Below are 22,909 nucleotides of genomic sequence, written 5' to 3' on the forward strand. Positions count from 1 at the left end.
ATTCAGCCCACTTAGTTTCCAGCAAACCCTGACTTTAGGACTCTAAGCAATTTTTCAGCTTTTATTGGCCATATCCATACCATTTGGTTGTAATTTATATGTATACATATGTAAGTAATCTTTTATTTTTATTTATTATTTATTTATTTTTTCCTTTTTGAAAGCATGTTGCTCACCAGCTTAATTTAATTTTGTAACCTAATCAATAACAATAATAATAATATTACTCTAGATTGATGTAGTAAGGTTTTTTTTTACCAGAGGTCAGGTTAATAGTTGTAACGGTTGGTCAGTAACTTTAGCTTGCCATGTAGATTGTAGTGCAGCTTGTTTCTTTGTATATATGTGTACACTCCAGATGACGACCTTAATGTGAAGTTTGAAACATCAGGTGTTTATTTTGGTTTATATTAAATTAAAGTTTTACTCCAACACGGTAGTTGTTTCCATAATTTTCATGATGTATTCTGATCACCGTGTAAGCATGAAGAAAAAGAAGATCATCTCAATACAAGAGAACTTTAGAAATGTATAACGTAGTTCGAATTTATATTTTGTTTTTATTTTTTTAAAAATTATAATTTTTTAATGTAATTTTTAAACTATTTATTTTATGTTATTATTTTTTTTATAATTGTTTTCCACAAGAGGTCATTCTAGGTTAAATAATTAACAAGCATTTAGATTCATCTTGCTTTTCTATAGTGCAGTGTCATGTAGCTTGTATCTTATACGTATGTATTTTTCCTGATGTTGATTTCAATATAGAGGTCGAAACGTCGGATGTTACTTTCCTAAAGTTTAAGTAAAGTAATTATTCTAACATCTGTGTTGTGTCTCCATAAGTCATTCACTATGAATTCTGACCACCATGTAACCTTAAAAGTAAGAATTGTCATAATCCATGGAGATATGACTCACAAGTAATGCAACAACTGCACTGCGGTAAGATGAAAATACGTGTTTCTATGTTAATTATTCGGCTAGCCTTTCTAAAGCGATGTAGAGACAGCGACTTAATACCCAACTGCATTCAGTTAAAAATTAACTAAAGTGCTTTGTATTTATGCTTGTTTGGAAAAAAAGCTTTGTTGAGAGAACAGATCTACGAGGCATGCAAAAACTTAGCAGTTAGCCAAGCCAGTGTTTTACAACAAAAACTAGAGTTATCCAGCTACATTAATCCTGATGTTTGGGATAGTTTAGACATGATCACAGATAACTTGGCTGAGCATGTGTTACTTAAGAACAAAGTAAAATCAATAATAAAGTTTCAAGCACTAAAACAACAAGAAAGCAACAGACAATCCAGATGCCATATCCAGAAGAACAGACAATTACAAACCAACAATACAAGGAGCAGCCTTGTATTGTTGGTTTAAATAAACCTACGAGCGAAGTCAGGATCACCCAACCACCAATGGACCTGGACAGGTTATGAACAAATCCAGTTACAACCTTAACTTAGGGGAACTCGCACTCCTAGAAAAAGGCCTGAACTACACCATTCCACCAAGTTCAGTAAACAAATTAGATTTTATTTATCATATCAAAAGAGGTCTAAGATCCCTCCCCTCTAATTTAGCTGACAAAATATGAATGGAAGCATCGTACATATTAAACTCTAACTAAGGTGCAACCTAACCAAAGCAGAAAAATTGACCGTTAAATCCTTAAAAAACAAAGACATTGTGATTACAAAAGCAGATAAAGGTAATGCTACTGTTGTTCTCGATTGGACAGCATACCTTTAAAAAAATAATAATAAATAAAAAAAATGAACCATTTGGTATCTGACCTTAACACGAACCAAATGGTGAACTACAACCCCACAAACCGCATCAAAAAAAAAAAAAAGAATTAAATCGGTAATCACATGGCCAGAAAAAACAACCTAAAAACTAATACCACATTATGCCTGCACTCCCAGAATTTATGGCCTGCCAAAAATACACAAAACAAACACACCACTATGACCAATAGTTGAAGGAATCGACAGCCCTAATTATCACCTAGCCACAAAATTAGCAGCCATACTCAAGGAGTTGGTAGGTCACTCCCCTCCTACATAAAAAATATACAACACTTCATGAACAAAATTAGAAACATCACACTCAACGACGAAGATTTATTAGTCAGCTTTGACATAACTGCCCTTTTCACTAAAATTGATGTCTTTATCAATGATACTATTCTTCTCTTACAGAACATATTTCCGCCCGACACCACAGCCCTCTTTGCTCACGTACTCCACTCTGGGTATTTTGTGTGGCAGAATAATTTTTACGTACAGAAAGATGGTATGGCCATCGGCTGAACACTCCCCCCCCCCCCAGTAGCTAACTTTTACATTGAAGACTTCAAGCAACGAGCTCTAGATTCAGCCAGCCTAAAGCCCAAAGTCTGGCTCAGATATGTTGATGATATTTTTGCCATTTGGCCCCACCACCGTGAAACATTAAATACATTCCTACGCCATCAGAACAAACAACACAAACATATCCAATTCACCATCAAAATCAAAAGCAACTCTTCATTTTCCAGACACATTTATCACACATCTTCCCTCAGGCTGTCTCTCCTTCATAGTCTACTGCAAACCTAACACACACAGGCCAATACATACATAAAAATTCATATCACCATCCAGCCTAAAAACTAGGGGTCATCAGCACCCTCAACACACAGAGCCCTAACAATTTGCTCCAATGAACAGGCTCTGAACCAAGAATTAGAAATTATTAGCCAAACATTTGTAAAAAATGGATAAAATAAAAAAATGATTCTCTAGATCCTTCATAAAAATTCCACTGAAAACTAAAAAGATTACAAGAATGCCATAGCCATACCCTACATTAGGTATGAAGCCTGGTATGAACAGAAATTTAAAGAAGCCTGTGAAATTTTGATTAACCACCCTAATCTTAACAATAATGGTGGCATAAAAATCCCAAAAATTTGGATGGCGCACATTCAGCCCACCTATTTTCCAGCAGACCCTGACTTTACGACTAAGTAATTTTTCAGATATTTTGGCCACCAGAAACAAAAAAGATTACAAGAATACCATAGCCATACCCTACATTAGGGGCATTTCAGAAAAAATAGATAGAACACTAATTAAATACTACTTTAAGACTACCTTCAAACCCCTGAGAAAATTAAGAAATTTGCTTAGCTCTTCCATACCTGGCCCACCCAGGAGTTTACGAAATTGAATGTACCAATAATCTCCCTTACACAGGGGAAACAGGATGCACCATCCCAACCAGAAAAGATGAACACAAACGACACATTAAATACCTCCACTATGGCATAACAGGCTTATCAGACCACACACTTGAAACATGTCACATAATTGACTGGAAAGGCACCAAGTCCCTACACTGCACCAAAACCTGGTTTGAAAGAAAATTCAAAGAAGCTTGTGAAATGCAGAAACATTATCCAAACCTGAACAAAAATGATGGATTAATCATTCCAAGAATATGGAGGACCCATCTGCAATCCATATGGCAACAAGAAAAAGCCCAAACAGAGGATGATCTCAATACAAGAGGACTTTAGAAATGTTTAATGTAGTTCTGTTCATATTTTGTTTTTATTAAAAAAATAAAATTCGTTTTTTTATGTAATTTTTAATCTATTTATTTAATTTTTATTTTGTTATTTTTTTGTAATATTATTATTTCTTTTATAATTTTTTTCCACAAGAGGTCAGGCAAAGTTAAATAATTAACAAGCATTTAGATTCATCTTGCTTTTGTATAGTGCAGTGTCATGTAGCTTGTATCTTATACTTATGTATTTTTCCTTATAATGATCTCAATACAGGAGTCGAAACGTCGAATGTTACTTTCCTAAATTTTAAGTAAAGTAATTATTCTAACATGTGTGTTGTGTCTCCATAAATTATTCACTATGAATGCTGACCACCATTTAACCTTGAAAGGCAGAATACCACAGGAATGCATGATAGTTCCATTTTACAAAAGTGGTGCAAACACTGATGTGTCTAACTACCGACCTATCAGTATCTTTGGTGTGGTGATGAAGATTTTAGAAAAGTTGGTAAGAACTTGCATACAGAAATGGGTATATTTCTGTATGCAAGTTCTATACTCTGCTAGGATTTTAGCAATGTTTTAGTAGTTTGCTCATATTTTATAACAGTGTTATGGCCAAGTTGGATAAAGGAGATGGATACACTACGATACTGTTGAAATAAGGCTGAAAATTTGGGCAAATAAAAAAAGCTATCAATTTCCATGTGTTAAGGCTTAAGTGCTGGTAGGACATCATCTTGGAGATTTAATGGAGTATTGAGAGCACTAGGAAAGGATTGAAAACTAATTTTAAACCTTCCAACATTTTGTCTCAGCAACGCACACAAAGACAACACAATATTTAATGAAACAAGTGGTGTGTCCTTTGTGGACATTTGTAGGTGGCCTAGGATGTAAACTGGGACCTCTGACAATTATTCTTTCCCAAAATTTGGGGCATTTTATTAACGTCCTACCTAACTGACTGTTCAATTTTTGTTGGTTTGTTAATCTTATCTTTACCTCTTTAAATTCCGTTTTTATTCATTAGTTGTTGATTGATGCTCATCTGAATATAAAGAAATTTATATTATACTGCGCCACTCTATATTGAGATTAGTCTAAATAATATAGAGGAATCAATCATCAACTATACTTATATTATCACTTTATCTTCAGGCTGAGGTTATTAATAGCTTTTAAGGCTTCCGCAAAGGTCCGATTAATTTTATGAGCGGTGCAATGAAAGAAAATCAGGCAAACACCAAGTTTAACTCAACAAAAGAAAACATTTAATGTGGAATAGTACAACATATACATTCAAGTATAACTATCTGCAAAAGGTTATCAAATTGAACAATTACAAAAATTCATATTCAGATATTAATAACTTCTTATTTAGGTTTGAGGATTATGGCTAATGTTGACACTTCTTAATTCTTAAAGCATCAGTAATTCTTTCACATAGTTCTCTCTACCCAATTAGATGAATTAAATCATAAATATATTAGCTCAGTTTAAAGTATTCAGAATAATTACAATCCATTAACTATCAAACATTCTTTTTCAGTTCTTTATGCTCAGTTAATCAAGTTGAGAATAGTTCTTAAAAGTTTAACCTTCCAAATGTTACAATAACTAATCTTATGACAAGCTACACTATATTCTTTCTCAGTCAGCTAACACTTAATAGATCAACATGACACTTATTATTTCGAGGGGAAAGTACTTCAGTGCATCTAACATCCGACCATTAATTGACATAACATCACAGCTAAGGTCAAAATATATCCGACTGAGTTAACTTATAGCTTCACAGGTTATAGAAAGGACAACTCTTACCGGATTACTGCTTCTATACATTGAATTCGGATAGGCACATTTGAAATTCTGGTTGACTTTTACTTTATGGCAACACAGTTCAAAGAAATCTTCCACTATAATAAGTGAATTATAGACACAGAAATACACAAGTCTTGATGCACTTGGTTTAAGTTATCTACTAATTTCTTATTTTCTTCTATGTATTAACTTCAGTTCTGCACTATTCTTCCACTAACCATTTGGAATTTATCGTAGTATCAGAACTCCCATAGAAGTAATTCAAAATGCCTATTAATTCCTTGTCGATTAACGGCACATATCAACTCCCCTTCTGCCACTTGCTACCGATCTCTATGCTGTCTCTAGGGCTTCTTCCTTTACTTTTATTTTCCAATCAACTACATTCTCCTTTTCACGCTAAAATCCGGTTTTAACCAGTTCAGCTTGGGGAGAGAGTGTCCGTGCGGTCTTGTTCTGGAAAGTTGCCAAACATGTGGAGTTCTCTGTCACGAAGGGATGTATGTTCAACTATAAGGCTGGTGATTATGAGAGACTCAGGAGTCATCTTGGAACAGTGCCATAACTTGAGAAGCTACAAGGAAAGAATGTCAGTAGTGCATGCTAAGTGGTCAGATTGCTTGAGTGAAGCAGTATCAGACTGCATACCAAAGGTCAGGAGGATAAACCAAGTTGCAATTAAGTGGATGAGTAGGGCTATAAAGCAAGAGCTGCAAAAAAAGAAAACTTTGTGGAGGAAATATAAAGAAAATAATGATTAGCATACTCGTGAACAGTACAAAGTGCAAACAAGAAGGATGACTAGTATGGTAAGAAAGGCCTTATCAGACTATGAGAGGGAATTAGCCAAACAGGCCAACGTAAACCCAAAAGAGATTTTTCGTTATGTAGCAAGTAAGAGGGAAAATGACTATGGATGAGTAGGGCTATAAAGCAAGAGCTGCAAAAAAAGAAAACTTTGTGGAGGAAATATAAAGAAAATAATGATTAGCATACTCGTGAACAGTACAAAGTGCAAACAAGAAGGATGACTAGTATGGTAAGAAAGGCCTTATCAGACTATGAGAGGGAATTAGCCAAACAGGCCAACGTAAACCCAAAAGAGATTTTTCGTTATGTAGCAAGTAAGAGGGAAAATGACTATGGTAGAATGACTTTAAACAATGCTCAAGGCAGGAAGGTGACTGAGTCAAAAGAAATAGTTGAGTTGCTGAGTGATCATTTTGAAAATGTGTATCATCCAGGTTTAGATTTTACAGTTTCTGTTGTTACTGAGACATAAATCAAAATTGAGATATATGATCAGGAGGTGTTCAGCATATTAAAAAATATGAATGTGAGCACAACAGTGGGACTAGATGACATTTCAGCCCATGTACTACGTGCAAGAGAATTGACATTGTCTCTGATAAAGTTGTAAGTCTTAACTCTGGCAGGGTTCCAGGGGAGTGGAAAGTGATAAGATAGTTCCATTGCATTAACCTTGCGGAGGTTGCGATCAAAAAAATTGCAGCACAGGTTGCGTGTATCTGAGAGATACATTCATTACTAGTATATGCTAAAATTAGATGAAACTTAAAAAATAACACTGCAAATATAATACATGATGGTTTATTTATTTTCAGTTACAATTATTACACCCTGATACTATGTGGAATTTCCAGTTATCATGGTGTAACGTGAAAAGAAAAGAAAATAAAACCCCTGTATAAAAGCTAATAGATAAATTATTTAAAGAAAGAAAAATATTCTTGCATCCAAGTAAAATATATAACAAAAAAAGTGTTTGTTGAACTAACTAATAAAAGAAGGAATATATTACAGTTGTGATATGAAAAAAAATTAGCTAAGTAAGACAGAAAGGATTAGTCATAAGAAATTGTATGTGACAGGCTAGAGATTAAAATATTAAGTAAATTCTTAGAAAATTTTGGAAGGGGGATTAATTTAGAGGCTAGCAAAAGAAAACAATAGACTATCGCTCAGGGTCAATTCCCGGATTGAGACATAGTCACGTGTCAGTCACGTGTTTGCCGACCACAGGATGTTTGGCAGAAAAACACCACCCTAATTGGTCGGTGAAGTCGAATCCAGTAAGGGGTGGAAAAAAGAAATTAAAGAAGGTGCCAGTAGGGGTCAAGGTATAAAAGGGTTAGAACCCCCCCGAGAGGCTTTTTCCCGGATAGTTTCTTCACATGCTTCTTCTTATAGGTTTTCACGTGGTTTTCCTGAGTTGCGGGGTTGGAGTTATATCTCTGTCCGACACAACAAGGGAACAAGTAGTGAGCGGGATTTCGATCATATTTCCTATGGTAAGAAACAAGGAATGCCATTTAGCTAAAGGAAAGAAGGTATTATCTATGTGTTTCATCAGTCAGTGACAACTACGAAAAAAGGAAATCTGTAAAGAAGTCGGTGTCCACGTGGTGAGTTTCACAGCCATGGTATGGATGATTCCAAAGTGTGTTCTTAATTCAAGTACGAAAAGTAAAGATCGCATAAGCACAGTTTAATGGCAAAAGAACTTAGGAGTGACAAATTATAGAAGAGTTCATGCCAGGATAGTACAATCATAAAAAAAAGTAGAGGCCAGTGGTACATTTATGTTGTATCCCAATTTATGATTATTATTCTATCTAGTGAAATTCTGCTTATCTATATTCAACTTTTATCTCTGTACGAGATATCACCCCAAAATACAAATATTTAAGCTATTTCTCCCCTTAGTGTCCCTAATATTTATATTATACTGTGCCTTTTGGGACATTTAGTTTGAGATATTAAATACAAAAAGAAGGAGCAATTACTAAAACATGTCTGAATGTGAAACAATATTGCAGTCGTGACACTTTATCTCGTTACTCATTTAAATATTCTCCCCTCCCGCATGATTAGGTTCGTACGTTTTCAAGCGGTGCATTAGGCAGCAATTTCAGACAACTGTTTTATCAGTGAACAAAGGTATATTAAACTCATTAGTATGGTACAATTCAATTTATAATATAATTCAATTCAATACTAAGAAAACATTTACAAAATAACATTAGCTTATTACAAGTAATTTGGCTATGATCCTATATGGGTATTGCAATCATGCCGTCATAACAAATTCAACACATACAATTATATGTATAATCCAAGATCTAATTAACACATTCGTTAACCCTATATTAGTCTGAATATGCTATATGCTGTAGCACCTGAACATATGTGATCAACTCACTCTGCTTAACTATCTAAAACTATGTAGATTAAATTATCCTTTCACTATGTTAACTCATAACTTTGACATTTAAAACTTTCCTATAAGTTACGATACACATGCATAAATATCAGGACACATAATTACTTATATATTAACAAGCATACTTTCATTAAAATCAGTCATGTACTAAAGTCCTAGTATACATTTCCTTAGTCTCTTCAACATTTCAGTAATAGAATAATGATTACAATTACAGACGATTTTCAGTTAACACGAGATTTTTACAATACCTTTTTCTCTTGAGTTTTCTATATTGGCCTCTACCTTTTTCCGAGTGAACTATCCTGGTATGATCTCTCCTATAATCGGTCACTCCTAAGTTCTTTTGGCATTAAACTGTGCTTATGCGATCTTTACTTTTCGTACCTGAATTAAGAACACACTTCAGAATCATCCACACCACAGCTGTGAAACTCACCATGTGGACACTGACTTCTTTACAGATTTCCTTTTTTCATAGTTGTCACTGGATGATGAAACACATAGATAATACCTTCTTTCCTTTAGCAAAATGGCATTCGTCTTTTCTTACCATAGGAAATACGGAATCGAAATCCCGCTCACTACTTGTTCCCTTGTTGTGTCGGACGGAGATATAACTCCAACCCCGCCACTCAGGAAAACCGCGTGAAAACGTATACGAAGAAACTATCCGGGAAAAAAGCCTCGTGGGGGGGGGGTTTCTAACCCTTTTGTACCTTGACCCCTAACGGCACCTTCTTTAATTTCTTTTCTCCACCCCTTACTTGATTCGACTTCACCGACCAATTAGGGTGGCGTTTTTCTGCCAAACATCCTGCGGTCGGCGCGCACGCAACGATGTCTCAATCCTGAAATTGACCCTGAGCGATAGTCTATTGTTTTCTTTTGCTAGCCTCTAAATTAATCCCCCTTCCAAAATTTTCTAAGAATTTACTTAAGATTTTAATCTCTAGCCTCTCACATACAATTTCTTATGACTAATCCTTTCTGTCTTACTTAGCTAATTTTTTTTTCATATCACAACTGTAATATATTCCTTCTTTTATTAGTTAGTTCAACAAACACTTTTTTTGTTATATATTTTACTTGGATGCAAGAATATTTTTCTTTCTTTAAATAATTTATCTATTAGCTTTTATACAGGGGTTTTATTTTTATGTTACACGATGATAACTGGAAATTCGACATAGTGAAGGTATTAGGTCCCCCCCCTTTAAACAAAAAAAAATTTTTTTTCAAAAAATTCTTTTTTAAAGTGTTCCTCCTCTCATATATGCGGTTCCCCCTATTATTATTTTTTTTTGTACTTTCCTTCCCCCCCTTTTTTTTGTATTCATTATCCATATACTCATAACTGATGCACTTAATTTCTTTGGTTTTTATTTCTCTTCCCTTTTGTAACCTTGCAGAAACTTACCTCTGATTTAACCTTAACTACTTTTGATTTCCTTTCACAGATTACCTCCTCATGTGATGATTTCTTCACTTTATTCACGTGGGATTCATGATTCCTCTCCTGAGGCTCATTTCTGTCTTCCTTATGTAACTCTGGAGTTTGCCCCTTCCTTGTAAATTGTCTCTTTCCCAATAGGTATATTTCTTTCCTCATGTAATGACATTTAAAGTCATACCTTGACAGGAAATCTCTGCATAGGATCAGCTTGATGTGTAGAAGAGAGGATCCTGGTAGGATCAAAAACTCCTACCAAACACATAATTTGAACTCAGGCAGGTATAACTTTAGATTCACAGACCTAGAAGCACGAGTCATTGAAGTTGTGATACCTGATACTTTCACTCGTTGTTTAAGTTCAGTGATATTATCTTTGGCATGAGGTTCTATTATCTTAAAGTAATCCTCAGATATGATGGATGCTTTCCCCCCCTCCCCCATGTCTAGCAAAGCATTGCAGTATCTTCCATATGCACTGGCCTTCACTTCCATCTCATAAGGATGCTCCTTTCTTCCTTGTCCCTTTTTCCAAACTCTGTTTGTATATGTATGTGAATCAGAATCTCTATCATAACCTTACCAAAGCACTTCTTGCTAATGTAACAGTTTTGAGCAAAATGTCCCAGTTTGTTACAACTGAAACATCTTGGGGCTCTCTACCGCCTCTTTGGTCACTAGCTCTCCCTTGATTTTGAGAAATAGCTATTGCTTGTTGTGGTATGACTTCTGATAGCCTCTGCATAACTGAATCTAATCTATCGAGAAAGGGTCTTTGCAGATGCTCAACTTCCTCTTTAACTAACTTAGTAGTTTCCTCAGTTCTGCTATAATCATGCTCTGGGGTTCTTACAGATAACGTTCCTAGTTGTTTCATCACCTCATCTAACCGATCCATAATGGATTTTTGAAGTATTTCTATCTCTTGTTTCACAATAACCCTGATTTTATCTGAATCAATATAAGACTTTGTCAAATTATTTATCTCCTGCTTATTGTCTTCTTCTAGTGTCGCTCTTGTCTTAGATCTTTCTCTCCATGCTCTCTTTAATATGTCCTTGCCCCTTTTCAGAATTGCCCTTCTCTTCAATTATGTTTATTGACCCTGGAACATGTGCGGGACGGAGGTCTCCAAGCAATTGTTCACGTTCCTTTACAGCATCGTAACATTCTCTTAAATTGGATAATCTTTATTGAATGCCGTTTCCTTTAACTCAGGTTTGACTCCCTGTCTGAATTGTTGGAAAATGGCCCAGTCCAAGTGAGGCTTTTCTTCACTAAGGACACTCAGAGCACTGGCTATCATCAGTAGCCTGTTATGGAACTCAGCTACACTTTCTCTTTCCTTCTGAGTACACTTCTGGAGCTTCCATAGTTATTTCCTAAGGTTCCCAGTTTCGAGAACTCATTAATTAGGACTATCTTAAATCGGGAGTAATCCAGGGTTTCCTTGAGAATGGGGAAGGAATACTAGAAAGCTTTAGCCTTTCCCACCAGTTTACTTTGGAGTAAGACTAGCAACTGAAAATCAGTCCATCCTCCGACTCATCTAAGCTCTTCTATGTAACTAAAAAAATTTAGGACGTCATCAGTCTCCTCGCCCGAAAATTGTGGGAACACCTGCTGTGGGTTAATGTGGCGAAAAAATTCGCTGTTATCCATGCCTAAACTACTAGAGGGTTCAGTCATACATCCAGTTTACACTAATTTACTCTCTAAAATTCTCAACAAAACTTAACTAAACTCCTTCCTCTCAGTTGTCTGATCTGCACCCAAAACAACTTGTTGTTGAATAGCTTGCAATTAAGATTTAATTAACTAAACTACATCCTGCCGAATGCACCATTTATGTTGTGTCCCAATTGATGATTATTATTCTATCTAGTGAAATTCTGCTTATCTATGTTCAACTTTTATCTCTGTACGAGATATCACCCCAAAATACAAATATTTAAGCTATTTCTCCCCTTAGTGTCCCTAATATTTATATTATACTGCGCCTTTTGGGACATTTGGTTTGAGATATTAAATACAAAAACAAGGAGCAATTACTAAAATATGTCTGAATGTGAAACAATATTGCAGTCGTGACACTTTATCTCGTTACTCATTTAAATATTCTCCCCTCCCGCGTGATTAGGTTCGTACGTTTTCAAGTGGTGCATTAGGCAGCAATTTCAGACAACTGTTTTATCAGTGAACAAAGGTATATTAAACTCATTAGTATGGTACAATTCAATTTGTAATATAATTCAATTCAATACTAAGGAAACATTTACAAAATAACATTAGCTTATCACAAGTAATTTGGCTATTATCCTTATGGGTATTGCGATCATGCCGCCATAACAAATTCAACACATACAATTATATGTATAATCCCAGATCTAATTAACATTAGTTAACCCTGTATTAGTCTGAATACGCTATATGCTGTAGCACCTGGACATATGTGATCAACTCACTCTATTTAACTATCTAAAACTATGTAGATTAAAACCTTTCACTGTGATAACTCATAACTTTGACATTTAAAACTTTCCTATAAGTTGCAATACACATGCATAAATCTCAGGACAGATAATTACTTATACAATATTAATATTAACAAGCATACTTTCATTAAAATCAGTCATGTACTAAAGTCCTAGTATACATTTCCTTAGTCTCTTCAACAGTTCAGTAATAGAGTAATGATTACAATTACAGACGAGTTAACACGAGATTTTTACAGTACCGTTTTCTCTTGAGTTTTCTATATTGGCCTCTACCTTTTTCCTATTGAACTATCCTGGTATGATCTCTCCTATAATTGGTCACTCCTAAGTTCTTTTGGCACTAAACAGTGCTTATGCAATCTTTACTTTTCGTACTTGAATTAAGAACACACTTCAGAATCATTCACACCACGGCTGTGAAACTCACCATGTGGACACCGACTTCTTTACAGATTTCCTTTTTTCGTAGTTGTCACTGGATGATGAAACACATAGATAATACCTTTTTTCCTTTAGCTAAATTGCATTCCTCGTTTCTTACCATAGGAAATACGGAATCGAAATCCGGCTCACTACTTGTTCCCTTGTTGTGTCGGACGGAGATATAACTCCAACCCTGCCACTCAGGAAAACCACGTGAAAACCTATACGAAGGAGCTCGTGAAGAAACTATCCGGGAAAAAAGCCTCGTGGGGGGGGGGGTTCTAAACCCTTTTGTACCTTGACCCTTAGCGACACCTTTTTTAATTTCTTTTCTCTGCCCCTTACTTGATTCGACTTCACCGACCAATTAGGGTGGCGTTTTTCTGCCAAACACCCTGCGGTCGGCGCGCACGCGACGATGTCTCAATCCTGAAATTGACCCTGAGCGATAGTCTATTGTTTTCTTTTGCTAGCCTCTAAATTAATCCCCCTTCCAAAATTTTCTAAGAATTTACTTAATATTTTAATCTCTAGCCTCTCACATACAATTTCTTATGACTAATCCTTTCTGTTTTACTTAGCTAATTTTTTTTTCATATCACAACTGTAATATATTCCTTCTTTTATTAGTTAGTTCAACAAACACTTTTTTTGTTATATATTTTACTTGGATGCAAGAATATTTTTCTTTCTTTAAATAATTTATCTATTAGCTTTTATCCAGGGGTTTTATTTTCTTTTCTTTTCATGTCACACCATGATAACTGGAAATTCCACATAGTGAAGGTATCAGAGTGTAACACTAGCAGTTCCCACTTAATGAATATCATACGCTGATCTTACTCTTTCCTCCCAGATAAGTTTTATATTAATCAAGGATCCTTCATATAAGTTTAATACAGTGAAACAAACAAAAAAAGCCAACAAACTTTTATTTTAGTTAAAATGAATTATTTTGTATTGTTTAGCTGTAGAACAGACATATTTTAGCATTCATTTCAATACTGTTAGCATTTCAAAATTTTATTGCTGATTATCAAAAAATAATAATCCTTTAGTATAATTCCATTTATTGAAACAACCCTTAGTTGATATTGATTCTAAATGTTTAGAAGAAAAATACTTCTCTACCTACCTGATTACTACAGATGTGACTTTAAGATTTTTTTTTTTTTTGAAGTCGCATCTGTTGTAATCTATTAGGTAGAGAAGTTTTACTGAATTTTGGAGGTGCACAAACTGAAATACAGTATGTAACATGTAACTAACTCACCTTACATTCTGTTATATGAATGAAAAACAAACTAAAATCTTAACAGTATATGACCATGTTTTCAATTTTATAACATGATACCATGTATTGTTAGTACTTTTTTTTTTACACAAGCAACCTAATTTTTTCACTTTTGTACTTAAATGGAAGTAAGTAAACAAAGTTCATCCTAACTTGGTGCTATTTATCCTCCATCTCCTGGAATGTGAAAGAATATAGAACTCATTATGACAAAATTTTGGAGTCTGCTACCATGTTGGAATACAATTTAGCATAATCCAAACTTATTACTCAGTGTTTTGGCCTTCATATTTGTCATTATCTGGAATGTATATAAATATTCATGCTATATTTGTAGAGTTATGCTATAAATATATATTTATATTTAGTATATACATACACATACAGTCGACTCAGGTTATAGGGGACACCACTCTAACAGACTCGCTCACTTGTAACAAACTGTTGAACAGTCAAACCAAAGTTCTATGGATACAGTGTTATGCTAAAAGAAATTTGTGTATCAAACCTGTTATTTTATGAGTTGATTTGAGCAGACATGTTCTGTCTGCTCCATATAATGACCTTAATGTGAAGTTCGAAGTGCAAAGTAATTATGTTAGCTATTAATACAGCACAATATGAATAACTATGAATATGAATAAAATAATGAGAGTGGGGAGTATGGAAAGGTTGAATGATAGTGAAGTATTTGGAGATGATCTGAATTGGAAGGATGAATGGCAAATAAGAGTGGCTGACTTGCAGAGAGAGATAGATGAGCTGAAAGAGCAGGTGGAATGTTTAGAGAATGAGATGAGAAGGGTGAAAATTGAGATAAGGCGAATGGAAGAGACAAATGCAAGGTGAATCAGAGTAGGAGTGAGAGAGAGTAATGGGAATGATAGAAGAGGAGAGAATAGGAACAGTAGAAGAGAGGGAATGAGAGAGAGTTATGGGAATGGTAGAAGAGGAGAGTTATGGGAATGGTAGAAGAGGAGAGTTATGGGAATTATAGAAGAGTGAATGAGTTATGAGAATGGTAGAAGAGGAGAGAATAGGAACAGTAGAAGAGAGGGAATGAGACAGAGTAATGTGAATGATAGAAGTGGAGAGAATATGATAAGTGGAAGAGAGGGAATGAGAGAGAGATATATGGGAATGATAGAAGAGCAGAGAATAGGAACAGCAGAAGAGAGGGAATGATAGAAGAGGAGACAATGGAAACAGTAGGAGAGAGGGAATGAGAGGAATGCAAGGGAGCACTGGAACCAGGGATAGAGTGATGCCAGGAAGGCAGGTAAGTAGGGGAACACAGAGAGAAAGTGTTAGAGGAGAGAGAGTGAGGGATGCATGTGAGCAATCGAGGAACAGCGGAGTGAGAGATGTAATGTATGGGGACTCAATGATCTGTGGTGTTCAAGATAGGATTTGTGAGAAGTGTTTGCCTGGAGGAATGATAGAAAATGTGGCTACGGCAATTAAGAGAAGCGAAAGGATGGATGAGATGATTGTGATCCTAGGAACAAATGACTTGACAGGTAATGTAAATTGGAGAGATATGAGATTCTTGGTTGAGGTTGTGCAAAAGAAGACACAGAGAGGAAAGATAGTATGTGTGTTGCCTAGGTATGATAGTCACGAGCTGAGCAGAAGAGCAGTAATAATGAATATTGAATAACATATTCGAATCCTCAAAAGAGAGGATTCGAATATGTGGATGCTTGGAGGGTGTTTGAGGACAGAGAGGAATTGTATGCGAGAGACCGCTTGCATTTGAATGAGGAAGGACGTAGGCATCTGGAGAGATTGCTGTTCTGAATGAGTCAGTGTGTCCCAGTGTGGATGGTAGCAGGGGTGACCTCTTGTGGGAATAGGTACTTGGGATAAGGGGGACAACATCAGGTAATGTTGAGCCCAGTTGAGTCTAGAGGGGGATAATGCTAGGTATAGAAACAGTGGCAATTTTATGCTTTACACCAATGCCAGAAGTATCCAGAATAAAGGAGAGGAATTGGTGGTGCTGATAGCATCAGCCTGGCCAAAGATTATTGGAATCACTGAGATGTGGTTGACAGAAGAGGATATAATAACAGGAATAGAAGTAGCAGGGTACAGCATTTTTCGGCAGGATAAGAAGGGAAAGCGTGGTGGTGGTGTACTGCTTATGATAAATGACGACTTATGTCCTCTAAGAGTGGTTCTCGTAGAAAGGCTTAGACATTGGTTTTGCATTTTCACTATATTATTTCAGGAAATTACAACGTACTAGGATATACATTAAATAAATTTTAATATATTTCTATATTTTGGCAACATCACGCTGCCATTTTCAAGAACTTAGGTACAAGATATGTGCACGCAGGTACAGCAAAACAATAAATGAGCAAGAAGTATGAAGCTATTATTTCTCCTAAAGTCCTGATGGTGCCCTCTAGCGGGCAATGTTGGTATTCTTGGGCGATTGGGCTGAAGGTCTTCTGATGTAGGTTTCCCAAATTTGAGGAAGTTTCATGCAGCCAAATTTGTTGAGGTTTGGCTCGTTTCTTAAGGCTGAAGCTGATTCTATGAAAAGCCTTTCATATCTGTATTTGCTACGGTGTATTATCCTGGCTTTTTTCCACCGTATTCTATGGCAGGTATCCAGAGCATGGTCAGCAAGACCAGAGTGGCTGTATTGGTGAAACCGAATGTAGTCCTTGTGTTCTGAAATTCTGATATTTGCTGTCTTGCCTGTTTGGCCGAAGTAGGACAGCTTACAGCTGCAATGGACCTGGTACACACCAGGTAGGTCTAGGGGGGCAGGTTGGTCTTTTGTTGAGTGGATAAGGGATGCCAATTTTTTATAAGGTTTGTAACAAGAAGTTATGTTTTTTTAAGATTTTTGTGATTTTTTCTGAGGTGCCTCGGATATAGGGTATGGTGATGGATTTAGAGTAATCTTTGTTGTGAGGGGGAAGGGGGGGGGGGTTGTGGTTTACTGGTTTTAATATTTTTCGGATTTTTTTTTTGGGGGGGGGGTAGCCATTGGCTGAGAACGTGTTGAGGATGTGGTTTAGTTCTGTGGTTAGGGCATTCTCATTCGAGCAGATAAGTTTAGCCCTGTTGTGTAGTGTCTTAATGACTCCATATTGTTGTGAGGGGGGGGGGATTGTTGGTGAATGTATCTGCCTGTATGGGTGGGTTTTCTATATACTGAGAAAACCAAGGTTCCATCAGGCTGGCGGGTGACTAGAGTGTCTAAGAACGGAATGCAGTTGTTTTTTTCTTCTTCCAGGGTGAATTTGATTCTGGGATGTTGGTTGTTTAAGTGTGTTAAGAAGGAGAGGAGTGCATCAGAGCCATGTGGGCAAATAGTGAATACATCATCTACATAGCGAAGCCAAATGGTTGGTTTTTGTGGGGCAGAGTTCAAGGCTTGCTCTTCAAAAGTCTCCATATAAAAGTTGTCCAAGGGTGGGAAGAGTGGAGAACCCATGGCTGTCCCCTCTATTTGTTTGTAGAATTTTCCTTGCCAAACAAAATAGCCTGAGTTCATTGTGAACTGAAATAGGGCTGTGATATCGGGAGGAAATTTAGCTTGGATTAGCTCTAAGGATTCTTTGAGTGGGACATTCGTAAATAAGGAGGAGACATCAAAACTGACCATTATGTCAGTGTGTTTGAGTGTAAGGTTTTCTATGCTGGCTTTGAAGTGGGCTGAGTTTTTTATGTATGAAGGTGTGTTGCCAGTATAGTGTGAGAGAGCTTTGGCCAAATGGGAATCAATGCCATCCACTATGGGACGTAATGGCACATTTTCCTTGTGAATTTTTGGGAGTCCATAAATGCGGGGGGTATTAAGTTATATGGTTTTAGTTTGTTGGTGATTTCCACAGGCCAAGAAGTGACCTTCTTAAGGAGCCTGTGGAGTTTTCTAATTTGTGAGTTGGTGGGATTGTATTCGATAGGGAGGTAAGTGGCACGATCTAACAATAGAGATTTCAGCTTACCTGTGTAATCTTTTTGGTTCAGCAATACTGTGGCATTCCCTTTGTCAGCTTTGGTGATTATTATTTTCTTGTTTTTCTTTAATTCTAATAGAGATTTAATTTCTTTACTGGGCATGTTGGTTTTAGGTGGTTTGGCCTTGGTTAGAACACAAGCTACATCCAGTCTAATATCGTTGGCGATGTGGCTTGGGAGGTGTCGGATCCTGCGTTCAATCCATATCATGATATCCTCAGCAGGTCTTCTTTTGGGCGCAATGGCGAAGTTGTGGCCACGTGCGAGGGTGTCGAGTGCTTCAGGTTTCACACTTAGTGACGACAGATTTACTACCGTATTGGTAGGAAGTTGCAGTTTCGGCTTCTTGTTACAAACCTTATAAAAAATTGGCATCCCTTATCCGCTCAACAAAAGACCAACCTGCCCCCCTAGACCGACCTGGTGTGTACCAGGTCCCTTGCAGCTGTAAGCTGTCCTACTTCGGCCAAACAGGCAGGACAGCAAATATCAGAATTTCAGAACCCAAGGACTACATCTGGTTTCACCAATACAGCCGCTCTGGTCTTGCTGACCATGCTCTGGATACCTGCCATAGAATACGGTGGAAAAAAGCCAGGATAATACACCGTAGCAAATACAGATATGAAAGGCTTTTCATAGAATCAGCTTCAGCCTTAAGAAACGAGCCAAACCTCAACAAATTTGGCTGCATGAGACTTCCTCAAATTTGGGAAACCTACATCAGAAGACCTTCAGCCCATTCGCCCAAGAATACCAACATTGCCCGCTAGAGGGCACCATCAGGACTTCAGGAGAAATAATAGCTTCATACTTCTTGCTCATTTATTGTTTTGCTGTACCTGCGTGCACATATCTTGTACCTAAGTTCTTGAAAATGGCAGAGTGACGTTGCCGAAATATAGAAATATATTAAAATTTATTTAATGTATATCCTAGTACATTGTAATTTCCTGAAATGATATAGTGAAAAATCTAAGAGTGGAGGCTTTGGAAGGCAGTGACACTAATGATTTTGAAAGCATATGGTGTGAGGTAGAGATGGGCAAGATGGGATATTTGGTGGGGTGTTGCTACAGACCAAGGAACACAGAGGGTGAGGATCAGGAAATGTTTAGACAGTTGAGCTTGGCAAGTGCAGGAAGAATGATTGTTATGGGAGATTTTAACTACAGCAATATAAATTGGGGAGAGGAAGATGCATGTAGCAATAAGGGAATGGAATTTCTAGAATTCTTGGCAGACAAATGTCTTAGGCAACATGTAATAGAGGGAACAAGAGGTTCCCAAATCCAAGAAGTTGGATTTGGTCATAGCATCAGAAGAGTTGATAATAATCATCTCTCCCACCAGTTGGAGAGAGAGTGACCATGTGGTTTTGATTTGTAAGATGCATAGACATGCTGGAGTTTCAAAGAGACGGAAAACGTATGTGGAATTATAAGTCAGATGATTATAATAGTCTCAGATGTCAACTTGGGGAAGTTTCATGGGGGGAGGAATTGGAGGGACAGGATATCATTAGTGCTTGGGAAATTGTGCAGGATTATTTGTTAGCAGCAATAGTAAGCTGTATTACACTTGTGTCAAAGAAGAGGACATGATTTGGTGTCAAGTGGATAACAAACAATATTAAACAGGAGCTGCATGTGAAAAAGAGGCTATGGAAGAGATATAAGGAGACAGGTAAAGAACAGATGCATGAAGAATATAAGACACAGGCCAGGAGAGTGACTAGTGTGGTAAGGAAGGTGAAACCCGAATATGAGAAGAGATTGGCCCTTAGATCCAAGGAAAATCCTAGGGAATGTGTTAGCTATGTGGCCAGTAGGAGGAGAAATGACTGTGGAAAAATGACATTGTGGGATAAAAATGGGAATAGAGTGACTGATGCAGAGGACATAGTGGAATTGTTCAATGAACATTTTATTGGAGTATTTCATCCTGTAGGAGTAAATTTTAATACTAGAGGGATAGGGCAGGTTCAAGGTTTAGAGGTGCAGGAGGAGAGTGTATTCTAATTATTGAGTATACCAGATGTCAGTAAAGCTGTGGGACTGGATGGTATTATACCACGAGTTTTGAGAGAATGTGCTAAAGAACTGACAGCTCCTTTCACCTGGCTTTTCAATGAAAATCTGGCTACAGGAAAGGTGCCCAGGGAATGGAAGGAGAGTAAGATAGTGCCATTGCATAAGGGCGGTAGCAGACTGGAAGTGTTTAATTATAGGCCAGTTTGTGTGTCTTCAGTAGTTAAGATCTTGGAGAAATTATTGAGGTTCCATATACAGCATTGGGCAGATGATGGTAATGTTATCTTTGAGAGTCAACATGGATTTGTGAAGGGGGTGCTCTTGTTTTAGTAATATGCTAGACTTTTATAATAAAGTAACAAAGAGCAGTAGATGAGGGAAAGGCATATACTGAAATTTTATTGCATTTAGCGAAGGCATTTGACAGGGTGCCACATGATAAGCTGATATTTCAGTTGCAGCACATGGGTTTGGATGTCAGGTTGGTTAACTGGATTCAGGATTGGCTGTCCGATAGGTATCAGAGAGTTGTGTATGGTGAGACAGTTTCAAGGAGGCTGAGGGTTACAAGCTTGGTCACACACGGCTCAGTACTGGGACCTATATTGTTTAACCTTTATATCAGTGGATTGCAAGGGGATATTCAGTTATTTGCAGATGATGTGAAGCTGGGAAGGTTATTAGTAATAGTGCAGATGCGGTAGCCCTGCAAGAGGATTTGAATAAGCTAGACAGATGGGCAAATGAATGTGATGTCGGTTTAATATAGCAAAATGTAAGGTCTTGAGGTTTAGGACACATCAATGGGATGCTGCATACTCTATTGGAGGAGCTATACTGGAGGAAGTAAGTTATTCAAGAGATCTGGGGTTGATGATTGATAGAAACCTGAAATTTAGAGTACATATTGCAAAGGTGGTGAAGGTAACATAGAGGATTGTTGCAATAATGAGAAGGACACTGACCTGCAGAGATAAAAGAGTTGTCATTCCATTGTATAAGACCCTTATCAGACCACACTTAGACTATTGTTCCCAGATTTGGTCCCTAGGATTTGAAGGGAATAAATTAACTGTGGAAAGGGTACAAAGGCAGATAACAAAGATAGTTTCAATGCTGTACAATGTTAGTTATGAGGATCAGCTGAGGGAATGTGGACTGCAGAGTTTGGTGGATAGAAGGAGGAGAGGTGATATGATTGAGACTTTTAAACTGTTGAGAGGTGGTTACAGGGTTGATACTGGGGAGATCTTTTGCTTGGTTGAACAGCGGGAAGGAGTGATGACAAGGGGCCATTCCTGGAAGTTACGAAAGGAAACTGTGAGCAAGGGGGGTGAGGAGTGGTTTCTTTGCATGGAGAGTGGTTGAACCATGGAATGCATTGCCTGATAGAGTGGTGAGATTGAGAATGGTCAATGAGTTTAAGGAGTGGTATGATAGACTTTGTGTTTCCTAAGAGGGACCTCCCACGATGAGTGTTGATAGACTTTGTGTTTCTTAGGAACTCCCATGAGGAGTCTTTTGATTCCATGGAAGCCTGAATAATAATAATAATAATAATAGGTACTCTCCATAATTTTTTCATAATAAAGTGCTGATCACCATTTAAAAGGAAGGAAAAGAATAATGTTTTCTAAATTTTTCCCCCTTCAGTCCTGCTGTGTGTGGATGGATTTTTGAACTAGCAGTAAGGTTATCAAAAACATCTGGACAAAAAGGTAAGTCTAAAATTTATAAATTAGTGTACCGTTTTCTTTTTAAAAATATAAAAATGTTATAGCAGTTTCCTTATTTATATCGTGCTATGAAAACATGCGTGGATGCCACTTCTGCTTCTTTTTTTTAACATCCTTCTTTGTCTGTAGTGGAACCCTACTCTGGAGTCTGATATTTTTTCCAGAGTGACTGGAAATTACTGTAAGGAAGAGACTGGTTTGGAAAAGCTGAGTTAGAATACTGTTTTTTCCTTCACAGAATTAAAATTCCCATCTGTGAATAATTGACAGTCATTACTGACTATAACAAATATTAGTTTCTAAAACTAAATTTCTTGGACATGCCACATACTGGGCATATGTTAAAGCAAAATTTAACATTGGTGAAAAATTCTATATAAGGAGTATTAAGATAAAACTATCATTAAATTATTAACCCATTGTCTTTATCTCACCTCAATTCTCTTGAAAGTAATAGAGAAGATTATTACCAGTCAACTTCTTCACCAACTGTAAACCTTCCAATTAATTAGATACCACCAATATAGATTGATATCTTTGCCTGCATTATCTCTTCTGGATTGAGTCATTTAAAATTAGAATTACTGAAGCATCTAATGCTATGGTGTCAGTGTATTATGTTTATTAATTGCATGCATTCTTTTGACAAGTTTGCCACTTTTGTGGGATGGAAAAACCTAAGTTTATGAGAGGGAAAAAACCTTCAACTTCCATATCTATCTACATACTAGTGGCAAGAAAAAAATTAATGCAGTCAATTTTGACGTTTCTTTGGCAACCACAGATCATATCTGAGTGAGTCTATCTGTTCTAGATGGGCTGCCTTCCATCATTGAAAACTTGGTGTATTCTCTGAT

General features: G+C 36.8%; 1 protein-coding gene across 5 annotated transcripts in view; it reads left to right on the forward strand.

The window, feature by feature from the left end:
• The window catches only part of LOC150097825 (CUE domain-containing protein 2), a 408,650-nt gene that overhangs the window by 173,153 nt on the left and 212,588 nt on the right, over positions 1 to 22,909 (forward strand). For all 5 annotated transcript variants that reach the window (XM_090406327.1, XM_090406324.1, XM_090406326.1 and 2 more), the window contains one exon: positions 21,970 to 22,034. In XM_090406327.1, the coding sequence (XP_090262453.1) occupies positions 21,970 to 22,034 (65 nt within the window). The remainder of the gene's footprint in view (positions 1 to 21,969; positions 22,035 to 22,909) is intronic.

Source organism: Typopeltis vanoorti, chromosome 16 (assembly GCF_054136105.1).
Source record: "Typopeltis vanoorti isolate ZY-2024b chromosome 16, IOZ_Tvanoo_1.0, whole genome shotgun sequence".
Lineage (NCBI taxonomy): Eukaryota > Metazoa > Arthropoda > Arachnida > Uropygi > Thelyphonidae > Typopeltis > Typopeltis vanoorti.